At 55.7% G+C, this 23,866-nt stretch overlaps 1 protein-coding gene across 1 annotated transcript in view; it reads left to right on the top strand.

Annotated features, from left to right (window-relative positions):
* The window catches only part of LOC122382816 (signal-induced proliferation-associated 1-like protein 3), an 81,171-nt gene that overhangs the window by 24,562 nt on the left and 32,743 nt on the right, over positions 1-23,866 (top strand). The window contains exons 4-5 of the mRNA XM_043368634.1: positions 9,278-9,423; positions 19,625-19,752. Coding sequence (XP_043224569.1) covers positions 9,278-9,423; positions 19,625-19,752 — 274 coding nt within the window. The remainder of the gene's footprint in view (positions 1-9,277; positions 9,424-19,624; positions 19,753-23,866) is intronic.

The following is a 23,866-nucleotide window of genomic DNA, read 5'->3' as shown; positions in this document are numbered from 1 at the left end:
TTCCGTGGCGCATTAGCTGCTCTGAGCGGCGCCAACCCGTTCTTTGTGGCCGTTTCCGGCGGCTGTGGCGGGCCGCTTCCTGCGCCGCCGAGGAAGGACGCGGTGGGCGCGCGCGCAGGACGTCCGTTGGTGACCCCGGGGTCAGCCCGCGGCGCTTTGGACGACCGCCGGCAAACGAGCTGCCTCCTGTGCCGGCGGGCGCCGCTGCGGCCGGCTGACCTGACCTCGGTGACCTGCGCTGCGCCGGCCGGCCGCCGACCCAGATTGTCGACCTGCCCCGTGTCGTGATTTATCCTGACGCCACTTCCCCGTCGGCGGGCTGGCTTCATTAGTCGGTCGTAACCGCCAGCCGTGGGTCGGCCATAACCGGTGACCTGGCCCGACCCCCGGGCCGGCCGCCACGCCGCTCCGCCGTTCCGCCGAGCTGTTGACAACATGTGCCGCCGGCCCCGCGGCTGTCGTCGACACACTCGGCCTCACCCGGCAGCGAGATCACAGGGACCGCCGCCGCTCGGAGCGGGTTAGACGGCGCGCAGGAATTCCTCGGGATAATCGTCTGAACGAGTCCCAGGGCGGCGGGCGCTCTGACTCGCTCAATCCCCGCGCCGGCCTGCGGGACAGAGTCCGTCGCTCGCTGTCCGACGGGCGAACAGATTCGAATTCAGAGGCGGAGCTGTGGGTTGTGAATTCATCCCACTGGGTTCTGGACCGCTCCGAGTTCCGACCCTCCGCTCTCAGCTCCGCCAGTCATTTGTCGTCGGCATGGAGATGAACTCTGATCTGAATAACGGCCTTCAGCGAGGGCCGGGCGACCCAGATCGACTAGGACCCGGCGGCCAGAACCACTCGGCCAGGGCTCGGTGGGTTCGGTTTCCTCTGCGCACCAGGCGTCAGGGTGGACCGTACTTCCGGCTGGAGCAGCTGATCTCTGAGACAGGACGTCTCCAGTCGGTCCGCCCCATTACCGGCGGACGGGCCCGGTCGGGTAAACATTGAGCTGCGGGCCAGGACAGCACGGAGCTGCAGGGTTTCGGACCAGCTGCCACGTATAGCTGAAGGTTTGATCGTCACAAGCCACAAGAGTTCGGCGGCTATACCTACACGTAAGCCGCAACTTCTGGAAGCCATTGCGGGCTATGCAGCCGCATAGCTGCATGTAGCAGCCACCCTGTGGGTACGACTTGCGGCGTCGAGACTGGGAGGTGCCAGTACCGCCGCACGCACCGCCAACACGGAACGGGACCGGTCAGGGTCGAAAAACCAGTTGCGGGCATGGTATTTGGGCAAACCCGCCCGCAAAATGCATGCTAATCCTTGGTATGGCATATGCCGATGTCTATCAAAAGTAAAATATATGCGGGTATATTGCGCGGCTTGTGTGTGGGATGTTATGTGAATAGTTTGCATTCTCTTCATTAGATTTGGTTTCATGCCCAGTGTTCGCTATTGAACGGAAGAATTTCGTAACTAACCCGACTCCTGACAAGCTATATTTGTTATAGGCTATAGCGTTAAACGTGCTCATACGTTACATTATTCGTTGATACTTTCTGCATCCATTGCTTATCAGTGTATGCCCCAGCGATGCATGCTATATTCAGTTCCGTTTTCCAGTACCTCACCACCCTCCGTCTCTAGCGACCGCCTACCGCCACGACCGCCCCGAGGCCCGCACTGAAAACAATTCAACCCGCGGATTGCGAGTTGGCCCGCGTATCGCGGGTATTTTGAAGAAATTACCCGCTCTGCGCGAGTTTTTGCTGCCGGGTAGGCTGACTACCCGTTTAGCTTCCCGCGTTTCGCAGAGCATCCCGTTATCATCGTAGCTTTCACCCGCTTCACGGGTGTCAACGCCCGCTATACTCGGGTAAAACAGCAACCCGTCATGCGCGGATACATGAAACCTCCTCTGGCGGGGTCAATCACTCGTCCGCAGCGGGTTGTGGCCGCAGGCGTTACTCGCGCCCACGGAGTAAGCGCATCACGCAGGTTTTGCATCGTGTAACTCGCTGCGCCAAGGTAGGTGACATGCTATACGCAGGTTGCCTTGATCACGCATGTGTCATGACTGATGACTACGTGGACTTTCTGGATTTTTCTGCGGAACCTGCAGCAGCCTGCATACGCCGGTCCAAGGCCATGCATGCGCCGGCCTGCTTCAGCCCGCGCAACCGTGTTGATGATTTGTGGCGCGTTGTGTGGGCGCCTTCTCTTGTGTGACAAGTTGGTGGTAAGTGTTTCCTGAAGCTGGCTTTGTCGGCTGCTATATCTAGGTTCCTATGATATACCAATAGATATCCCACTGATGCACGGCATTGGTTTTGAAATTAATACTTTTGACTTCGACGCTCAAACGAGTGTTGAAATAAGACGCGCCACAATAGTCGCTTTTCGGCTCGGCTGCGTGCTTGTGCAGGCCTTGTGCAGGGGTAGAGATGTGCAAGGCAATTGTAATCGTAACTGTAACAGCTGTGGGGCTGCGTTCTGTGAGTTAGGAGGGTACTTAACGGGCTTGGGACATTTGAATCATTGTTTGGATGACGTCACTTCTTGGCCGGCAGAATATTATTTTCGCTGGAACGCTCAGCAGAATATTCTGCAGTCTGCGAATCTGGCGCATTGTGGTGAAGTTTGCAGACCGTTCTTAGCACATTTTATTGGTAAAAATAAGCCTGGATAAATAAATCTTTCCCGATGTAAATGAAATATTTGTCCAAACTATTCCTTAATATTTAAAACACTATAGGCGGATTCATGTCAATTGTGTAAGATAAGCCTTTTTACTTTCTGTATTGAGTTCGCCGTCAGTTCTTCATTTTAATCTGATATACACCGACATTTCAGTCGCTTTGCGTCAGGTCGCCTGTGGCGCAGGTGGTAGCGCATCGGTTTGCAATATCAAAGATGTCGGGTTCGAATCTCGGCGGGTTGGCGGCGTTTTCCTCCTTGAACGCCGCCACTGGAGGGTACTTTACCCTCCAGCTGATTTGGACACCCTACCAGCGGATATTTGTACTCGCAGAAAGCGAGTTCCCAACCCACGCAGCGCAGGTAATACGCCATGTGCGGATTGTGTACCCGCTGCGAACGGGTAGGTTGCCTTCTGTGTGTGGGTTGAGTCCCCATCCTATGCGGGTTAGGTACAGTCACCAGCACTTGCTACTAATCACCTCGTTTTTGCTCAGTGGTTTGAAGGCCGATCAATTCTCAGTCGTGCAAGATACGTCAAACGATCCGTTTGGTCCTCCGATTTTCTAATATCTAACTTGTTTTTGTATATTCGAAGCACTTTGGGATGGGGAGCCAAAAAACCTCTTTTCTGCCCTAAAGTGTGCCCCAAGAAGTCGTAGAACCTAGCCCCGCCTCTGATCCACAGACCACTAGTGCCATCTCTTGTCAGCCGAACAAACCGCAGAAGTAAATAATGTCACGTGACCTTTGCACACGCTACAATTACTACGCAGCTGTAGTGGGGGAAGCGGGGCGGAGGCGTGGAGAGGGACGCGATCGGTCGGCTGGGGTCAGGTCGCCGAGGTCAGAGGTCATCCGCCGGAGGGTGTTTGGGCGGTTGAGCCGTGTGGGCTGGGGCCTGCGGAGTGGGGAGCGCCTGGACCTGTCTGGAAGCAAGGCCTACAACGCTGTGACAGTCGAGAATATTGTGAGGAGAGAGAGAGAAAGAGAGAGAGAGAGAGAGAGAGAGAGAGAGAGAGAGAGAGAGAGAGAGAGAGAGAGAGAGAGAGAGAGAGAGAGAGAGAGAGAGAGAGAGAGAGAGAGAGAGAGAGAGAGAGAGAGAGAGAGAGAGAGAGAGAGAGAGAGAGAGAGAGAGAGAGAGAGAGAGAGAGAGAGAGAGAGAGAGAGAGAGAGAGAGAGAGAGAGAGAGAGCTAAGAAAGACTGGAGGGAAGGGATAAGGACGGGAGAAGAGAACAGAGAGACAGAAAAGGAAAACCAGAGAGGGTAAAAGTTTCACATGTAAAATGTAAATTTGCTTTTCATCGTTACAGCTTCGGATTGGAAATTAAATCTTAGCAACCTTATGATAAACCCACGTTGACGGGATGCAGTACCGGCGGAACACCTTCAATTAAGGGGGGGGGGGCACTGCCGACTTTTGGTCCTATTCTTTCCATGCAACGCTCATAGGGCTAATGTTGAAATGCCAAAATCAAAGGGGGGCACGGTGCCCCGGTGTCCTCCCCGTTCCGCCGCTTATGACGGGATGGGGACGTTTTTATGGTCGTCGTTGGGAGCTCGGCACTAATGGGTTCTGGGGATGATGTTGAAGGTTTCGCAAATGTTTCATAAAAGAGATGCTATTTTTTTGCACAACCTATTAAACATTTTTTACGTTTGCTATTAAAATGTTAGGCCCAGTTCCTTCAAGATCAGGTCCACGACTCCACACTCCACAGCTTACAGCAGGAGCTACCTAACATAACAATTAACCCGCGCCGTGTTGATGGCATGAACTTTCCGTCGAGTGCTGGGGGGGGGGGGGGGGCGTTTCACGCCCCTCCGTCTAACTCGGCTCCTGGGCCACGTAGCGACACGCGGTAAGCGTCAATCGAAAGAGCGCCAAAAATTAGGAGGAAAACACTCGGTCATTTTAAGGTCAGGGCAAAGGTCAGGTCACCAGGGTTCATCAAAGGTCAAATTTTGTTGATTTCAAACGATTTTTAACACCCGACGGCTAACTCGGGAACCAGTAGAGCTACAGTGCCGCGGAAAAGCGCATTCGATAGCTCTTTTAACGCTCTTTCGCCAACATGTCCTCAAATTTGGCCGCAGATCGACGGCTTAGCCCCCAGAGGGCACCGCTCTGATTGAGCTCAAATTTGACCTCAGATCAACGATGTTTTCACCGCTCTAGCACGTCTCTGTCAAAAGAAAAAAAAAACTGCTGAAGACCTTTTATGTCCTAAAATGACCTCAGGGGCACACACAGGGGTCACAGGTGCAATTTTCCGATTCAGTGTGTCATGTTTACTTATGGACCGATGTTTGAGAGGGTGTAGAACGAAATTCGTCCAAAAGAGGCGCATTTCAATTTTCTCCCATTGACTTATACCTAATGCAGCTCTCGCAAAATTGACCTGACCTTAGGTCACAGACATAAAAAAATCCGAGGTATCCATTTTATACATACTGCTACCCTACGCAATTACTGAAAGATTTAAAGTGATCGCTCAGTCGGTTTGTTTAGCTACAGCGAGCTTTCGATTTTTTTTCTGAGGTAAGGTCACTTGACGTTACCTGGTGACCTGACCTTGAATGACGCTACGCGTCGCGTTGCCGTTTTTGAGATATTCGCGATAAACCTGAGGGGGGAAGGGCATAAAAACGCCCCCCCCCCGGCCCCCAGCACGGCGCGGGTGGTCGACATAGCGACTCGGACTGAACAAATGCCTTTAACGTTCCAACGGTTGAATAAGGTGAGAGGATTGAGGTAGGCTTGTATCGGATTTTCTTCTGCTTGTCGGTAGTTTATGGTTGAAGTTAATTTCGCGAGCTGTCCATAATCATTCAAGAGGGAAAATTCAGCTGCACATCGTTCGGGTCAAAGTAATACCAAACATTCTCAAATTTTGTAGTAAAGAGCCAGTAGTCTACGAATATATTTTAAAAAAAAAACAATTAGAAAAAGAATAAGCGGACCGGTTTCGTCTATCAAAGACTTCTTCAGCGCTTTTTCAAAAACGTAAAATAATGAAACCAGCACAGTGACAATTGTTTGAAATAAAATTGGATTCAGTAAGAACTAAGAACTTTATTGTCCGAAAACCGGTGGGAGTTGATAGCTCAATGACACTTAGAGCCGTGCATAAGGAGGCGTGAAAACACTCTCCTCATCTCGTTCTATTACGGGAGGACCATGTCATGGCGTGAGAAAGGTGTTCTCAAAATAAATGACACTGTATGAGTGAATAAATAATCCGCGCCCCCTTGGGTTATTGGCAGACCCTATACCACCTGATCGGGTGGTGCAGCCGTTTCGCCTTCCACCTGAGATCTCGGAAAGTTACCGACCGATTTTGAACATTCAAAGAGCGTTCGATAGCCCCACCAGGGAACTACCTTGTTACCAGGTTTCGTTGACCTGGGTGCAACCCATGACGTCACAAGTCAGGTCAAAGGTCGCATTTTTCACCGATTAATAAGAGTTAGCAGTTTGGTAGCGCTGTTTATTTGACATCTTTTTTATCTTGAATATTTTTCGTTATCTTCAAAACTGTAAGCGTGACAGCTCTTCCCGCTAAACCTTTTATTGGGTCGAAAGTGACAGAACATGACATCCCTCTGACGTCATTTGTGACTAACCTTTATAAGAGCTCTGGAAAAATTTGGTTACAAGGTGTAAAAATGATGCCCGGAGGGGTCTTGAAAGTTTGGTGGCGACATTTGCTATACTTTAGGAGATATCGACTGAAAAGGAGAGAGGGGGCCGTTTCGCGCCGCCCTCCCCCCTCTCAGCGCCGGGGCTTTCAGTTGCTGCTCTCACAGAAATATTGGTTATATTACAACGTAGTGGAATTGCAAGTGGCAATATAAGCTTCCTGCCAGCGCCGGACCAGAGTTTAAACATGCAGGCTGAAGTTTAACAATTAACTAACTTTTGAATTTTAAAATCGTTGAGCTTTTTAGAAGTTGTATGAACTGTTCAGCTCCTTTTTTGGTCCATCACAGCGGGCTTGTATGTCATTTGTCAACCAAAATCGAATTAAAAACTTTTTATTTGGTCTGGCTAACTCACCAACTTCTTAACTGGATCGTTTAGTAGCTTTTGATAGGGCACTGCCCACGTTGTCTGTCTAGCTTTTCGTGTCATAGACACTGTCTATGACACGAGAAGAGGTTGCTGACATCGTTTGTCGCGGTTGGATAATACCAATCCACGTCCCAGTGGCTGCTCGATCGCACTTTCCCTGGCCCACCTCTCCCACCAGGCTAGATTTTGTCCGGCACAGCCGTCGCCTCAGTGCCTCGGGCGGTGACCCGTTCAAAGGCGCTCACAATTCGTATGGTGCCGTGGCTCTCAAACCAATACAGAACAGTGAAACGCAAAGGCTCACTTTCCATATGAGGCGAACGGCTGATTCTGGCGCCGGGGCTTCATTCATGCTAAGGCGCTCCATCACAGCGCCGCATTTCAGTTAGTGTCGGGCGCAAAAGCTACTATGCTCCGCCCCTCCATCACGTGACCCTGCCCTCACGTGGCCTCAGTCACGTGGTGTTTCCACTTCTTGGCGCATGGCGGCGCTAGTCTCGCAGGGGCGGTGGTAGCTTGCTCCCCCGCCGTCCGGGGGTGATGGGTAGCAACTGCTGGTGACTGTACACAATATACTCGGGTTGACAGCCTGCGATATGCGGGTAAACGCACCCGCTGGTAGGGTGTCAAATTAGGTGGTGGGTAGGTGTACCCGCCAGCAGCGGGTTTTACTCGCTGTACGCGGGTTGAATTGTTTTCAGTGCGATCCCGAGCCGTGACCTTGTGACCCCGGCCGCGCGGGGTCAGCGGCCGGCCTGACCCGGTGCCTGGCAGCAGCGCGGCGCGCTGAGACAGAACAGGCGTGTTTTGAGAGCGCTGCCGCCAGTGCCATGTCCGTGTCAGAATGAGAGCGGCTCCACGGTCAGACTGGCGCCGCCGTGTCGACGCCGATGACGACAACATCGATGACGTCGGCTCAACCGACGCGGCTGGAAGTCAGCGATGTTGATTTGAGTAATGACCCGGCCCATTTTGTGACTCTGTGGGTCGATGACGATTCTGGCCGGCGCTCAACAGTGGCGATGGCGAGCGCGCTGACTCAGTCCCACTAATGTGGCGTTGCATGACAGGGGTGGCGCCGGCGACGTGTCACGCTGCCGGCCGGCCGGGCCGGGCTGTGAGCCCACCACGTGCATGTCAGCTGGCAGCCGGGCCCGGCGTGCAAACAAGGACAAATAAGCACACAGGGCACACGGAACAGCGTACAGGACAGTCGGGAATGAACGGCTAACGGTTCCGCGGCGTACAACTGCAGAGTGCAAACGAGGCGAACGGGACGACGGTTGTAGCGAAAGGCAGTGGGACCAGATGTTCCAACTTGAGAGAGGAAGGAATTATTTCCAGAAAGGAATGCTCGTCGGGGTAGTATGTGCCGTTATTGAGGAAAAATGAGCTGAGTGACTCACTTAGCGTCGGTATGAAATTCGTTTCATGGTAGTGTTGTGACCTGTTTGAAATCAGTTTGTCATTGAACTGATGTGTGATAACTGATAACCTGTGTGAAATTTATGTTTGGTCCAATCATTATAAACAATTCAGAGTGCGGTCGCATAGTTTGGTACTTTCGCCGCACCTGCCCAGTTTATCAAGATGCTGCAAATGCTGACGTTTGTTTACGGTGAGCCGCTTGCGAGCCGTCAATCTCACCGATCAAGCTGGGAGTGTTTTGACGGTTCAATTCAGCTTTCAATCGAGCATCCATTTCAACAGGGTACCGTTCACCAGCCACGCACGAACCACCCAGTCCCGCGCGCCCCCACGCAACGTCTTGAGACCGCACGATGTCAATAGCTATCACCTCCCTGCCGCACAAGCCGAAGGCTGACGTGTTGGTGGTCCAAAGCTGCTTTGTTTGAAGTTTTAGCGGGGATCGATCGGGCTGCCTCAGCCGTCGGGTGACACCCAGCCTGGGACTGGGGCGGGCGTTGTGGAAACTGCTCGCGGGGCGGGGGAGGGAGGGGCCTCCCTCCCGGCTGGGCGTCGTTCCTGGGGCTGCGGATCCCTGCTCCAGTGTGGTCTCGTTGGAGCGGTGGCTGGCTGGCTGGGTCATGTCGGCTGGCTGGCCCGGGCAGCTATCGATCGCCTTGCTCGCTCGGGTCACCGAACTGTCCTAGTTTCCGGCAGCTCGGGGTGGGCGTGTAAATCCTTTATCACCCTACTCCAACCTCGATCATCCCACTCCTCTCTAATCACCATCCCACAGTTCTCCCCCTTGATCCTAAATCATGTGTCGCGGTGTTTCGTAGTTGTTCCCGAGTGGTCTGATAACGCCACGTGCAGCTCCCAGATAGCACGCGCGGAGCTGATTGGATAATGCCGTATACAGACGGAGCCAATTCGTTTCACAGCTGCCCAAATAAGCTAGTATTTGTTCGAGTGGTTATCGGTGTGTGGTATCTGTGTGCGGCTCTGGACGCCGCAGCTGTCTGTGTGTCTGCGTCTGTTCTCTGACTGTTACCAGTGTATGTAGTATTTGTTCTGACTGGTGTGTGTGTGTGTCTGTGTTTCCACAGAACATGAGAACTGGGTGGGCACGGATGACGTTCTCGGCCCGGTGGCCGTTAGCGTCAGAAGAGACCAGCTGGAGGGACGGCCCGCGGAGAGGGGCGCCCAGCCGGCCGTCTACCCGTGCTACAGGATCATCATCCGGTCCAGCGAGGTCAGTCACAGGCCACACTACTCTTCCCTTCTCCTCGTCAGCTTTTAGTGTCAAAGCCCACGCCGTTGTTTGTACTCCAAGCCTCACGTTGACATGGTTGATAAACCTGTGGTGGTATTTTTATTGTTCGAGTGGCCATGGATGATGCAGATTAGTTCATGCCTCCACCGAAGATGTGGAAACATTCATTATTCTGTTGAGGGTAGCATCTGTTGCCTTTTCCGTGGGAAATCACCTTGTAGCCTAGTGTCCCTGGCCGCATTGTGTTACCGCAATCGTCATGTGCGCTGCCCCAGGCCAGTTCAGTAGTTAGTATGCCTTCAGAAGACTGCTTAGTAGTCTAGGTAGGTGAACTCTGTGGTTACCATGGCCTGCTGAAACAGTTCCATCATGTTGACGGCGACAGCAGAGGATTGCGGTGAAACAGAGCCACAGACACTGATATCGATTCGTCTTATCTGACGGCATGCGTCTGGATTGAAACAGGGACGGATGTCTAAAGCTGGGATTTCGAATTCATACTCAGACTCAAGCCTAATCGATTTCATCAAGCTTCCCGCATTCCATGACCAGCAGATCCCACAGCAATCCCGTATCAGGTATTCGTTAAAATTCAGAGTGTCTTCTGATCGTCAGCCGGTAGTCGGTCACTCTCAGTAACGCGCACGCAGTGTTCGCGTTCCACTATCCTCTGCAGGATCCGGTTGAAGGTCACGCCGCAGGTCACGAATGTAGCTCGCGCGCCGCGCACGTCAGCCACGTCTGCGGCGTTCTTTGGTTCCTGTGCGTGACGACTCGACAGGTCGGCGCGCGGTCCCGACCCGACCCGACCCGACCACATACCTGCCTGCTGGAGCGGGGCCAGCGGAAACGCGATATCCGCCCTGTTCCAACCGGCGCTGGATTGTGGGGAAGCGGTGGAGGGTGTGGTGGCGGCGGTGGAGGTGGCACGCTAAAACATGCCGTGATGGAGGGCAGATTATCGGCGTCCCATCTCGCCCCTGACACTCGGACAGCGCGCCTTTTCGACCCCTACCCCTCCGTCACACGGCACAATGGACGGGCTTAATGGAGGCTGTCGACGAATGTGGCGCGGGTGGCGGAATAAAACGACGGAGTGGCTGCGGAGATGCCGGCGGTCGGCGGCGGCATGATGCTCCCGGCGGTAACGTTTCTGGTGGCGGTGGCGGCGTCTGAAACGGTGACGTTTGAAGCTGCGGCGCGATGCCCCCGGCAGTGGCGTTTGAAGCGGTGGCGGCGGCCGCGGTGACGGTCTGAGGCGGCGGCGGCGGTGGGCCGCGGTTGACGGTCGGTTTGTTTGTATTCGGTCCTATCCGTCAGCCGCAGACTGGCTCGGGGCTGGGCAGTGACCGGATAGTGGCAGACGGGGACGGCCCTCTTTCGTCGGTGGGATGACCCATCGCCTGCCCGTGTCCCGAACACTGCAAATGAACGGTACCACCAAAATAAAACCGCCGCGCGGCTCAGATACCGGTGCTGGCCTGAACACAACCCGTGCCGAAAACCTGTCGGGGCGCGGCCGATTTTCCCGTTGTCAATGGCATTCCGGTTCCATTAATTCAGTTTGTATCGGGTGCCTCGTTGGTTCACGCTGCTATAGCGGCTGAGGCGGATGGAATGCGCCCACAGTTGGCGCCGGTTATCAACTCGTTCCTCCTCCTGGCAGCTACCATGATAAATATTCAATTTTCCATTGTCTGCGCTCGGGCCACTCCTCCCGGCGGCCGTTCCCGCGCCACTTTCTGGCGCGAAGGAATGCCGGCTCCGCTGGACTGAGAGTCCTCAGAGGGTCCTCAGAGGGTTCTATGAGGGTCCTCCAGTGGATGGTCCTCGGCGGGTCCTCCAGTGGAGAGCCCTCGCCATTGTCGACCGGCGGGAGCGGGCGGCGGTGTTCGTTCCTGGCAGTCTCGTCGGTGTGGGGAACCGCACAAAGGGGTGCCGCTGGGGAAAGGAAGGTGACCGCGGTGGGGCGGAACGCACCAGAAGGCCGCATTCTTGGCCTGGCGTTCGGTCGTAAGAACCGGGATAGTGACGTAACTATGCACGGGGAGCAGACAAACTCGCGGTCAGAAAAGGGAGAGACGCTTGTCGTAGTACAGGGTAATCCTGCTGCACAGAGGACCGGTACCTATGTTGCCAAAGGTTGCAGAGTTAACGCGCCATGGGTGTTGTGGTATGCAAATTGAGCCATGAAGGCGCCATGACAATGCAAAAACGACTGGTATGACGTCAGTCGGATGCCTGAGTGACGTCACAGAGGTGCTCACAGAACACGGACTATGGTATGTCCGCCGTCACCAGAAGACACTCAATGCTGTAGCTGTAGATTGTAGGTGTAGACACCAGTGCTTTGTCCCGTCGCCCGGCCCTGTCCGGCCAGGTAGCGGGCAGGACTATTGTTCCCCTCCTGGGACACACGGGTGCCGGGACAGAGGCCGGTGTCGTGACCGCGTAATGACCCTCTCTGGGGGCGGATGCTCGCCGCGTGGGAGCGGCCCGGCCTCCGGCGTGACCTCTGACCCGCCCCGTGACCTCGGGCCGCTGACCTGTCCCCTGAGCCGGCGGCTGGTCGGCGGTGGGGAGCGGTGATTATGCGGTAGTTATTATTTTGTCGTCATGATTAGCCTGTCTCCATTAGCTTGTCGTTATGATGTTGTATGGTGGCGTTCTGTAGGTGACCAGACTGAACATTTGGGGGAGCCTGCGGCCGGCCATCCTCGCTCGAACTGAATTTCTCACGACTGTTTGCGTGGTGATGGTGGCGTTCGGACAGTTTCCAACGAAAATATCGCTTTCATGACTCGAGTAATGGTCTCGGTATTGTCTGCGTGGGGTCCACTCCCTGCGAACTGGCTGGGTGGAGGCGGCTGGCGGTGGCGAGTGTGACCAATCTGGGTTCGTTACGCTCTCCCCACCTTTACGCCGCACCCCAGTCGGGTGGTCCTGCGCCGCCCTCGTCCGGTTTCGGGTGTCGTCTTCGAAGGCCCCCCGCCGACTGGCGAGCCGACGGTGGGAGCTGCACACACGCACAAACACACAAACAGCCTCCCGGCGGTGTCCCGCAGCGGCAAGTGTTTGTTAATCGGCCGCTGCGCGCGGTCCCATCCGGCCCAGTCCCGGTTCATACCCCGGCGTGCCGCGGTGCCGGTGGGCGGGCGACGCCGCATTCCTCTGCCCTCAGCGCGCGGCGATTCAAACTGGCCTCCGGCGGGGCTGTAGATGCTTTGGGAAGGGGCTGGGGTGAACGGCGGACTTGCTCGGGGCCAAACGAGGGCACAGCGAGGGCCCATGGCGGTCCAGGGCGGTCTGCTACCGCCGGGGATGTAATTTACCGGCCCCGGGCGTCATTAGGGACGGTGGAAAAAGCGGTGGCCACCGGGCGGCCCCCCGCCGCCGGCCTGGGCGGCTACCGGAGGCGGCGCCGCCCGGCCGGAGAGGGGCCTTTCTCTTTCCGCCGACACCCGTCGAGCGGTGGCCGGCAAAGAATGCGCTGCGTCGCGCCGACGACCTTGGATCGACGGCCCGCCCGGGTCGGCGCGGGCGGGGGCGGGGGCGGACGGTCCCAATCCGGCGGCTAAGCTGCTGTCGCTGGCCAGGGGTGTACCGGCTCGGCGACATGCTGAGGGGGGCAGCGACGGCCGTGAGGTACTGGATAGTACCGCGGAGCATAGCGGTCCAGGACGTGTCCCGTACCGCTCGGCCCGTAACGCCTTTTCCGTATCGCCGCCCCGCCCTGCGCTGATCCACGGACCGTATACTTTCTCCTCGAGCGGGTTCCGTGCCGTTCGCCGTGCGTTTTTCCGGCGGTCACGGCACGACCGGCGCGGTGTTTTTGGGGGCGTCTCAGTGGGCCAGGCGAGGTCAGGCGGGTCGGGGCGGCACCGGCACGACCGGCTGTCACGTTATTCACCCACTCATACCCGCTGTTGATGCAGATCAATTCTGCTTCAATCACGGCAGGCGCACGGGGATATGTGAGTGACTTGTTATGCTGTTCATCAAACAGTACACAGAGCAGCGCGTGTATAATTTCGACGCCGTCGTATATCAACCGCCCGGCGGAAACACCGTGAGAAAATCTCCATATCATGAATACCGGAGCGGCGTGAATTTCGATTCATGGATTGGTGTTTACCTTTTTCCCTCGCGGTTCATTTCATAGCCGAGCTGTTTCGAAAATCATCCCGTTCGCCGGTGTGTTCGGTGGTGCGTGTCGGCGTGGTTCCGCTGCGCTCCTCCGATCGTGACGGCTCGTGAGTCGTGACATCCGGTCGTGAGCGGCGGCCACTGACACTGCTGGCCTCCCGAGAGCACATCTCGGCGGGCGAACTGTTCACGGTCGACCGAATCGGTTCGTGTTGCTGCATGGCGGTCATTCAGCCATTAACCAGCGGCTGAGATAGCGGGCAACCGTCTTGGGTTATGTGTGGACTCAAGGTTGAGGGCCTGGAATTCAAGGTTATGTAGGTGTGTGAGGAATGTGCGCCGGACAGCGATGTGAATCAGTGGCTACCTGCGCGGCCCCGGGTCGGGACTGACCTCCCCTGGAACTGCGCTGGGCTGGGCGCCGGTCACTGGGGCTGTGTCACCTCGCGGCGGCTGTGGGAGCTATTTCCAGCGGCTCGCTGTGAGTCACTGATGCGCAGTATATGCGCAGTGTGGTCTGTGGTGAGTCATTGACTCAGACACCTTGCCAGTTCGGACCGCCGCGGTCTGACCCATGGTCCACCTGATATCATGCTGCCCCATCTCTACAGGCACGTCTGCACACTATATCGGGCACAGTTTGCCCCATGTCGTCCCTAGGAATCGTGGTCTTTCCGGTATACGGCACACATCTTGAATGTGTTACCAACCGGCTACCGTGGTAACCGACGGTCAACTCGTCCGTGATGTTCCAAACACGACCAGGGACAGCAGAGAGAAACTCCGTGTTGTGACGTGCCTGTTTTCGCAGTCGTTTGATCGTGTGTTTCTGTGGGAACTCACGCGGCGAAAGTGCGCCCAGCGCCGGCATTATGTCTCATTTTGTGACATTATGCAGCGTTTTGTAGGGGCCATTGCTTGATTGCTGTCAAATTGTGCGCGTTCACTGGTAGATAAACGACGGGAATTCTGATGGGCGGCGGCGTTTGTCGTGTGACAGGGAAACTATCCCCAGGCGGTCGTTGCAGCGTGTTTCTCCACAGAGCGCCCTAACTCACTTCTCGGCTCGTGTGGACGGACCAGACTGCCTCCCGGTCGGCCCGTCCTATAGAGTGACGACAGTCTCCCACACAGCACCAGTCTGGCACATTTTGTGCCGTCAGGGACGGAAGTTTTAACGACGTCACTGTCGCTTTTGAAGGAGCCGCAGTGCCAGACCCATCAGCGGCGGCCGGCCAGTATTTATTAGCCCGAGCCGCTGGTCCCGAGTCGCCAAGGCCAGCCGAATGCGACCGGCTGACGCGCCGAGGACCTCATCTCTACAGCCGTGTCCATTCTCTACCGTCCCACCGTCTCCAGAGCTCTATATTAATATACATCCAACCGTGTCCACTGTCCGGCCTTGTCCAGTCATCCCTTCAGCCGTATCCAGCTATCCAAGTAACGCTGCCGCTCGGTCATCCGGTCTTCCAGCCGCATCCAAACGCCCTACTGCTCTTACTGAACCATTCAGCCTTTTTCAGTCAACCTTTATCAACAGTCTAGCCGCCGTCCGTCTCTACAATCGTTCATTCAGGTTCACGTTTGTTCCTCCTTCAACGCAGCAACTGCTGTGTCGACGCATAAGTAAAAATTAAACGGAAAATAGAAAAGTGTTCTGCTGTATCGAAAAACAGCTTTGTTACTACTTTGAAGCTGTAAAAACATGTTTGTGCTTTATTGTCAAATTCTACTACTTTTGATAAAAAAGTCTTACATTCTTGCTAATGGTTCCTAGTGATTCCTTATTTTCTGACCTATGCTATGTCAGGGTCGCAGAAATGTGGGACGGTGCTCTGGCCTTAGGTAATGAGAAGAGTTGTTGTAACCACTATATTCCCGGTGTATGCAGTGGGTGACACGGCCCTGCTGTGCAGCAATCCCCCCCCCCCCCCTGCAGAGGTCAACTCTGTCACCGCCGGCTGCGCCCGACCCGTCAGCCCTTGTTCCGTTTACCAGCCGTGTGATGTCAGCGCTCGTTACGGCTGGTGTGGAGTCCCGTTTGGCACGGGGTGGCTCCGGGTGTATGGGGTCTCTGCCCGCACCTCAGCTGTTACCCGGTCGGGCACGTGGCCGTAGGGTCACGTCAGTCACCGGCACCCGGGCTGTCGGTCGGAGGTTTTTATTACCGGTACCGTTTGTTCAGGTGTTCAGAGCGCGGGTGGTAGCGGTCGGAGATGATAAAAACCCGACCCGCATGAACGGTAGGCTATCGGGACGGGTTAGTGTGTCTGTGGATGAATGAGGGCTGTCGGCTTCTCAGGGGACCTGCCCTGATGTGACGTGGTCCTAAATATCGCGGTTTTTGGGACGATGAACCTTAATCTGATGCATATACGGCCTCATTGCGTATGCGCGACCCGCGGCATTGCAACACAAATTTGGCGGCTGCGAATTTAGCACATTGTGTTGGCATATTGATGTGCTTTTCTACGCAGTATAACAGGAACGGGAGCACTGGCTGCTCTGGTATCGCCAGCAATCAATTTCGCTGACATTCAACAACGCTGATAAATTAAACAGTGCCCACTGTACTGTGCTGCGGCTCACGCTTAAAATACGCCAGCTCATACCAGGAAGTGGTGTAGAATTGTAACATTACACTGCTGGAAGGCATTGCAGAAACTACCGGTTCATATGAAAAGAGCGTGAAAAGGTCAAGTTGTCAGTTAACAACAGTATTAACCGAGCCTGTCGGAAAATACGACAGCTAACGTTTCCCTTACATTACACGACAGGCTATCAATGCAGGCGTTTCGGGGGGAGTGGGGGATTAAGTACAGGCGTGCTGTATGCTATACGGCGAGACGGACTGCATGGTGACGGCGGAGCACGGCTCTGATGAGTCGGAACAGTGACCGCGCTGTGCTGTCGTGCTCCGTCCTTCATCACTAGCCCGTGGCAAAGTGGTGCACGCCGCCACTAACTGGTGTGACAGAGTGGTGCACGCTGTCACTGCTGGTGCAGTGAGTGGTGCACGCTGTCACTGCGCGTGTGGCGCTGCATCGACCCTTCTCCTGACACTGGAAGAGAAGAGGATGAGGTTTACGGGCGCACCGAATGACCGATTGGTGACGGTCGCCACGACAGACCGGGCACGGTCAGCACGGCGGCGTGCTGTGATCGGAGCACAACTCGGCACAGTTTCATTTCTCAAAATACAGCACGGCGCCGTACTCTGTTCAGAGAGCACGGCTCGGCGCTCTTGCCATGGTCGGCGAGGTCGCTGACCCTGTCCCGTCTCGCCTGGGGGCGGGGCGGGCTGCAGCGTGCTGGGCAGGGAGATGAAGTGCTGTGGCTCCGCCGGCCGAGTCTGCACGTCTGTGCTGACCTTGGCTCGATGGTCGGGCGGACGACGGATGGGTGTTCCCTGACGAGGAGATATATCCCTCGCCGGCCGAGGGGGGGGCGGGTGCCGCCCCCCCCATAGGGTTTTTTCGCGATAGCTCCGAACACGCTGGCGATAGAGAGCTGAAACTTGGCATACCTGACCTTTGATCCAAGCCGCATCTTTTGACACCAACCGCATTTTTTGGTCAGGTCAGGTCACTGACCTATGACGTCATAAGTGAACCTCTGCACGGTCTTCAGATGTCGCAACTTCGCAACGCCCTCACTGCCAGAGGAGATGTCACAGGGAAATGAAACTTGCAGGATCTAGCATCCATTATGAGTCCCACAACTTGTATATCTCGGATTTTTCCTAAAGGTCATATGAGGTCAGGTCATTTTCGTGACCTCACCATTATAAGTCAATGGGGAAAAATGAAAACTGCTATTCTGGCGCCGGGAACGATCTCCAACTATCTCAAGCACACAGAATCGTGATTTTATGCACTCCTTGCAAGGTTAGATGCGTCACTTTTGCAATGTTGACCTTCCGTGACGTCATTTATGACGTCATCAAGGTCATATTAGTTTTTCGTCAATAACTCTTGATCAAATTGCGCTAGCGAGTCGGGAAAGCCACCAATGGACTCAGGAAGACCTGCCGAATCGAATGATATGCGACATGACCCCTTTCGACCAACTTCGTGACCTGGGGGTGCTGACCTGACCTTGACCTGAGGTCAACACCCCAAGTTGACCTGACCCGGACAAAAAGCATATCATTCGACGCGCCTGAGCGAGACGAACACGATGCTGCCAAAATCGGCGCTCTGCGGCCGTTTTTTGCGAAGTTATTCACCAAAAACTGAACCGTACCTTGGGGCACTTGACCTGACCTCAGAGGTCACCGGTTGACCTAGGGTCTTAAAATCGGGTACCAATCTCTGCGTCTCGTAACGGCGCACACGCTCGTTTTTTCCGCGACGCGCTAGCTCCACCAGGGGCGAAACGGCGAGGGGGGGGTCGTACCCGCCCCCCCCCTCGGCCGGCGCGTATGTAGAAAACCAATAGGTCCGGCGAGGGATATAAATACATACAGATGTAATAACTTTAAAGCAAGCGTATCTCTATGCATATAAAATCTCCATGCAGTGGGCTGTTGTCGATTGCAGAGGACGGCCTACTGTCGAGGCCGGGTCACCTACCGGTCAGCTGTTCCCTGCCTGCTCAGTCAGCTGCCGCTGCTGCTGCTGCTGAGCCGACATCATCGCTGTATATTTATGGATGCCTTGCCGCCGCTCTCCGGCCGTTCGGTGGCAAGTTTGCGGTACCGAGCGTAATTTCCGCGCTCTGTTGCATGCCCAATGCGCAACACCTGCATTATTTTGGTGTTCGCTGAACTCGATCTAGGTCGGCGATTCAGCGGTTTCTCGGTACGTAACGATCGGTTTGGGTTGTGTTGTGGCACGTAACGATCGGTTTGTGTTGTGTTACGTAGTTGATGTCAGGTTTCGTGACGTGTCAGAGGCTTATTGCAGAAAGTGACGTGTTACGCTCGCCATTGTATTGTGTCACGTGGGTGATTCATTTATTACGTCTACGACAACCCATGCTGACGCTACGGTGAGCTGTCCACGATGACGGATGTCTGCAGGTTTGTTTAGTGGTTGGCTGGGCTGACAAGCCAGTTTCTTATTTGGAGGTAATCTGATATTTTGTGGTCATTCTTCAATGGCTCGAACATGTTTGATGAATGGTGTTGGCTTTTGGACTGACTACGTCGTATATTGCGGTGAATCATTTTCATTCTTCACTGGCGGTTGTAAGAACGGAAATGAAATCCATCAATGCCGATTCTGAGCCGTCTCTCATCAGCTCACACGAAACTTCGCTCCATGACTTTAATGCATTTTGAGTACTTGATTTCAAATCTTTGTTTGACTGACCGTCCAGTTTTCTTCGCCGCCTCTGCCCACCCTTCCACCAAATCTGTGCTACTTCTGCTTCCATTCATCCGTCCTCTGTAAGGAATATCTGAGATGATATCAAGGGGACCGCCCTCCCCGGCGCTCTTGTAAGAACTGATGTGCTCTGTTGAGCCTGACGCGCGCCATTAGTTCGGGTCGGCCGAGGGTTTCCTTCTCTGCCGGCCGCGCCTCCGATCACTTCTGCGCTGTAGTGTGTCCGAAATTCAGTGATACCGGTCCAAAGCTCAACGGACTTTTTTGAAGGATTTGAAACAATTCCTTGTCCACGTGCAGTTTCATCAGGTTTTCCTGTGCGTGTTTTAGCGACTGAAAATATCACAAATGGCTGGCCAGGGCAGGCAAACAAGTTACAACCTATACCTCTTGGCGACTTGCGAAGTGCACAAACCTTCCTGAGCTGGTCATGTTGCTGTTTCACTCATGCCAGTTGATTTCATGTCACAATTTCCCTATGTGTCCCAAGCAAACTGTTCGCGTGCCGACACCCAGTAATTTCACTTAGATATCTATCACGAATGATGGCGGTGACCCATGCCTTCCTGGCATCCAAAGCTGAATCATTACCATCGTGACTCTTTAACCGTCTGACTTCGTTCTATCCGTCTGTCTGACGCCCATCAGATCTGTCTGCATTGTGACGCCTTTCTGACCGTCTGCGCGCTCTTCTCCGCCCCCAGCTGCCGACGGTGCGTGCGCTGATCCTGGATGAGGCGCTCTGTCAGCTGGCCAAGCCGGCCGAGAAGCTGAAGAGGCTGCCGGTGCGGGAGATCCTGGACCACGTGGCGCCCGAGCTGCAGGCCAGCTGGTGAGTACACGATGGAGGTGGAGAGGCAGCTGCCCTGTTCGGGGGCTAGTAAGGTGGTGGAGGGGTAGCTGATTTTGCTCATGGTTAGTTAGGAGGTGGAGAGGTGCTTCTAAGTGAGAAGATACGGGAACGCTGAGAGAATGGCCGGGTGAGAGAGCACAGTGCGAGTTGAGGAGTCGCGGAACGCTACTGGCTTATCATCGGTACAGACCGCGGAAGTGCATCACGCTCTCACGATTGAAACTGGTCCGTTAGAACTTAGAACACATGGAGTGCACGGTTATATAAGAAATCGCTTGCATTGATCACAAGCATTTCCTAGAAAGTGTCGTGCTGCTTGACACGCAGTTACACTGATCATGGCAAGATGTGTCGACTGCGTTCTTATCTCTCGTAAATTCCTGAAACAATGGACATGCTGCTGAGCAGGTGGCACAGATCCAGGAAGTCGTTACGCTCACTGCAAACTGTGGTGGACAGTGGACACAACAGGCGCCACTTTCCAGCCCCGTGACACTGCGCTCTGACCGACAGTGGCTTGTCGGCTCCGTGACAGCCCCTGTGACAGCTCCGCGACAGCTGCGTGCCGGCCGATACCGGAAGCCGGGTCTCCGGCAGACAGACGGGTCATTACGCGGGGAGTCTCTCCGTCAGCCAATCGGCGCCACCCGGTACTCCTCTGGGCTCATTATTGGTATTGGTCTAGGACAGACGGCAATACCCGGCTCCCGTAGCTATTTACCATTGCTCGTTACCTGATGTGATTTCCACTGCAGCTTTGTTGCGTTACGCAGCCCTTGCCGCCCACCGCGTGGCGTTACGGGTGATGTAGGGGTGGGTGGTGCTGCCCGGGGCAGTCTTGGCTCACAGGTCGTTAGGGCCCGCCGTGCTGGGCGGTATAGCTCGGACCGACCACGCCGTGGGGTGCAGCGGAGCGTTCGCTGCTCATGACTGGCCGGCCCCTGCGGGACGCACGCCGGCGAGTGCGTGTTCCGCCGTCATTGTTTACCAGCGGCGTGCTCGGACATTCATTAGCTGGTCTCTTTGTTTGGTGATTACGTCTACGGCGCACCGTCACGAGTGGTGCTGGTGACGGCGGTGGTGACTGTGGCGGCGCCCGGTCCCAGGGGTGGTGATGGATGCTCAGCGGTCGGCCCTGCAGTCTCTCATCTGCACGTGCTGGACAGTGGCGGCGGCGACTGTGTTGATGGATCGCTGCGGTGGAGAACGGTGACAGCGCTGGAACACCTGACAGTGGCAGTGACGGCGATGGTGGCGGTGGAGACAGCGCTCGAGGGTCTGACAGTTGCGGTGGCGGCGTTGTTGCCAGCGGTGGGGTGTCGTGGCAGTGGCAGCGGTGGCGATGGTGGCGGTGGCAGCGCTGGAGGTCTGTCAGTGGCGGCTGGATGTGAAAGCGATATCAGCAGTGGCAGTGGCGGTATATGACAGGGTATAAGCCAGGATTGTCTCGCTAATGTGGAATGAAAATAAGGTTGACTTTGCCGTAATATCGTCTGCAACAGTCTGATGTCAGACGTTGACTAGCATGTTTGAAACCTGTCCGTGCAGTATCACGACTGTTTCGGCGTGACGGGAACGTTGCGCCATGTTCGAGCGCGATGTTATTAGGTCTGTTTGTTCCGGACTATCGCTGATTAGCACTCCATTCTCATCGGGAAAAGGAAGATGAATGTGTGCGCGGGTCCCGTGACGTCCATAAATCCTGAGCTGTGATTGGCTGAGCGGGCGGGGAAAGAGAGCGTCATCAGCGCCATCAGACAGATATGGAGGCGTCAGGGCCCCGAAATTGTTCCCCGGACATTGGTTACAGCAAACCATAATTTATTTACGGCGCTTGTTAGTGAGAGTAGCACCTACAGTTTCTCCTGTCATTTCCAGAGCGACCTGGTTTCATCAGCTCCCAACTTGCAAGGTCGCTGTTGCCTGTTCGTTTATAACTGGTGATCTGTTTATGAGGTGCTATGTCTGGTATTTGTGTTGGCAGCTGCTGAGTGTTGTTCCTATGTGTGTGGAGTGTGGACGTGCCGTTGATGGTATGGCGACTGATAGCCCACAGTCGAATCATGTTTGCGGCGCTTTATTCCGCCTCCTTGTCTGCGATCCATTGGTGTGTGAAAACAAGGAGTGACGAGGAATTCCCAGAGACAGAGGACGTCCCACAGCCCAAACACGAAGACCTTGTTGACAGGTGTGGCACCGTCCCGTTTAGGGCGCGTACGAGAGGGGCGTGACGGCCTGTGAGACGGACCCACCTGCCAAAACAAACACCGCTGCCGGGGTCGGGGCGTGAGCAACCGAGCTGACCCCTGACCCTGACCGGGGCGGGCCGGGCGGTCATGGGCGGGCTCCTACCCCGCGGCCGGCCGCCGGCGACCACCCGCCGCACCGCGGCGAGGAGCGGCGCGCCGGCGGCGGTGGTGGCGCGGCGACGGCGAGGAGTGACGCAGAGGTCGTGACGGCTCCCCCGGTCCGTTGCCATTGAACTCTGCCACGGTGACATGGGATGCCGGGTCCAACTGTCGTCGCTATCAGACTCTCCGACACGATGGGACAAATCATCCCGCCGTCCGAAGGTCGGATGTGACAAATCGAACGCTGGCTCGAAGGTCGGACGGTAAAAATGGACGGTGGACAGCGGGACATATCGGGATGTGAGCCGAAATAACGGGAGGGCAGGCACGATCGCCGGAAATGGTCGTGTTCGCGGAGGCGTTTCGTGAGGGTTGGATGTAAAAACTTCAGATGATTGACTGGAACACGATGAGTCATTCAGTTCACGGATTCGATGTTGCTTCATGCCCGACTACTCTTTGTATTGATAATTTTTATTTCGCCTTTTTGAGTCACAAATTAGTATGTGCTGGATCTCGGCGGCTTCCACGAAGTGGCACTTTGCTTGACAGATGACAATGTATTGGAACACTACATGCTGCAGACCAAGTTTCTGACAAGGATGTTCGGCTCGGCTCAAGTTTGACTCAACAGCGACCTAATGAATTTTGAGCCAATGCGATCCACCTGCGCGTCCCTTCACTATCACGAATCGCGTTAGACTGATTACACACCCGGCCCATATTACCCCCACCCCTCCGTCCCCCTGGAATGCAGACCGGTCCTGGGAAGGGAGGGGTACCAGGAGGGGCCTCCCCGGGACAGCTGCGCGGGTGGTCCACCGCCCAGGTCGGGCGCGGGCGGGGGCGGCCGGACCGCGCCGGACCAGCCCTAATGGGCAGGTATGGTCCGCGCCGGGCGGGCAATGAGCAGGCCCTGTGGTAAAGACGTTAAGCGGTGATGATTGAGACAACTAGGGAGGGTGCGGTGCGAACTGGTGGGTGAGAATCCGGACGCCGCTGCCTTCAGCTCAGCGGCGTCCGGATCTGATAATTTTGCCCATAGATGGCGCCAGTGGTAAACGCCCGAAGGGTATGCTGCACCGCATTACAAACTATCTGAAACAACAACAGCAACGGCTGGCCATTTGTGTGGTGAACAAACTGTGAGGGGATGGTGATGACGACCAAGCCCTTCTTTGATCTTTACCTACCATCCATGAGATCATTACCTGCCCTCCCGTCTCCCTCTTTTGTCATGGTGGGCACTGATGACCACCGCAGTCCCGGCGCCCTAGACCCCCAAATTATCATCATCATCCTGTCCTCCCGCCTAACCCCCTGGTCCCCACTCTGCCGACCTCCTCCCGCCCAGTCTCGACTCGCGCGGGGTCACCTGTGACGACTCCATCTCGGCCCGCCCCAGCGGCAGCGGCGGCGGCACCGGCCGCTGGAATCCATCCGCTGTCCCCGGCGGCGGCCTCCCGGATTCCATTGACCGGCAACTACTCGATGAATGGCCGCAGCCGCCGCCGGCGCCGGCGCCGCCCGGCGTCACCCGATAATCGGGACGCCAGCGTACGGCGGACTCGATAATCGGACACCCGGTCTGCCTCGCCTCGCCCCGGTGCCGGGCGCGGCGCGACGGCTCCGACGCAGCGGCCGACGGGTCGTCGGTGGCGACGTTTCGACACAGAGGCTGAGAAATTGACCGTCGCCGTGACGGCGGCGTGGTGACGGTGAATGATGTCTCTGACGGTTGG

This window comes from Amphibalanus amphitrite, unplaced genomic scaffold (assembly GCF_019059575.1).
Source record: "Amphibalanus amphitrite isolate SeventyFive unplaced genomic scaffold, NRLGWU_Aamphi_draft 000147F_arrow, whole genome shotgun sequence".
In the NCBI taxonomy this organism is placed as follows: domain Eukaryota; kingdom Metazoa; phylum Arthropoda; class Thecostraca; order Balanomorpha; family Balanidae; genus Amphibalanus; species Amphibalanus amphitrite.
The sequence above is the reverse complement of the archived record's forward strand: the minus strand, read 5'-3'. Positions and strand labels throughout refer to the sequence as shown.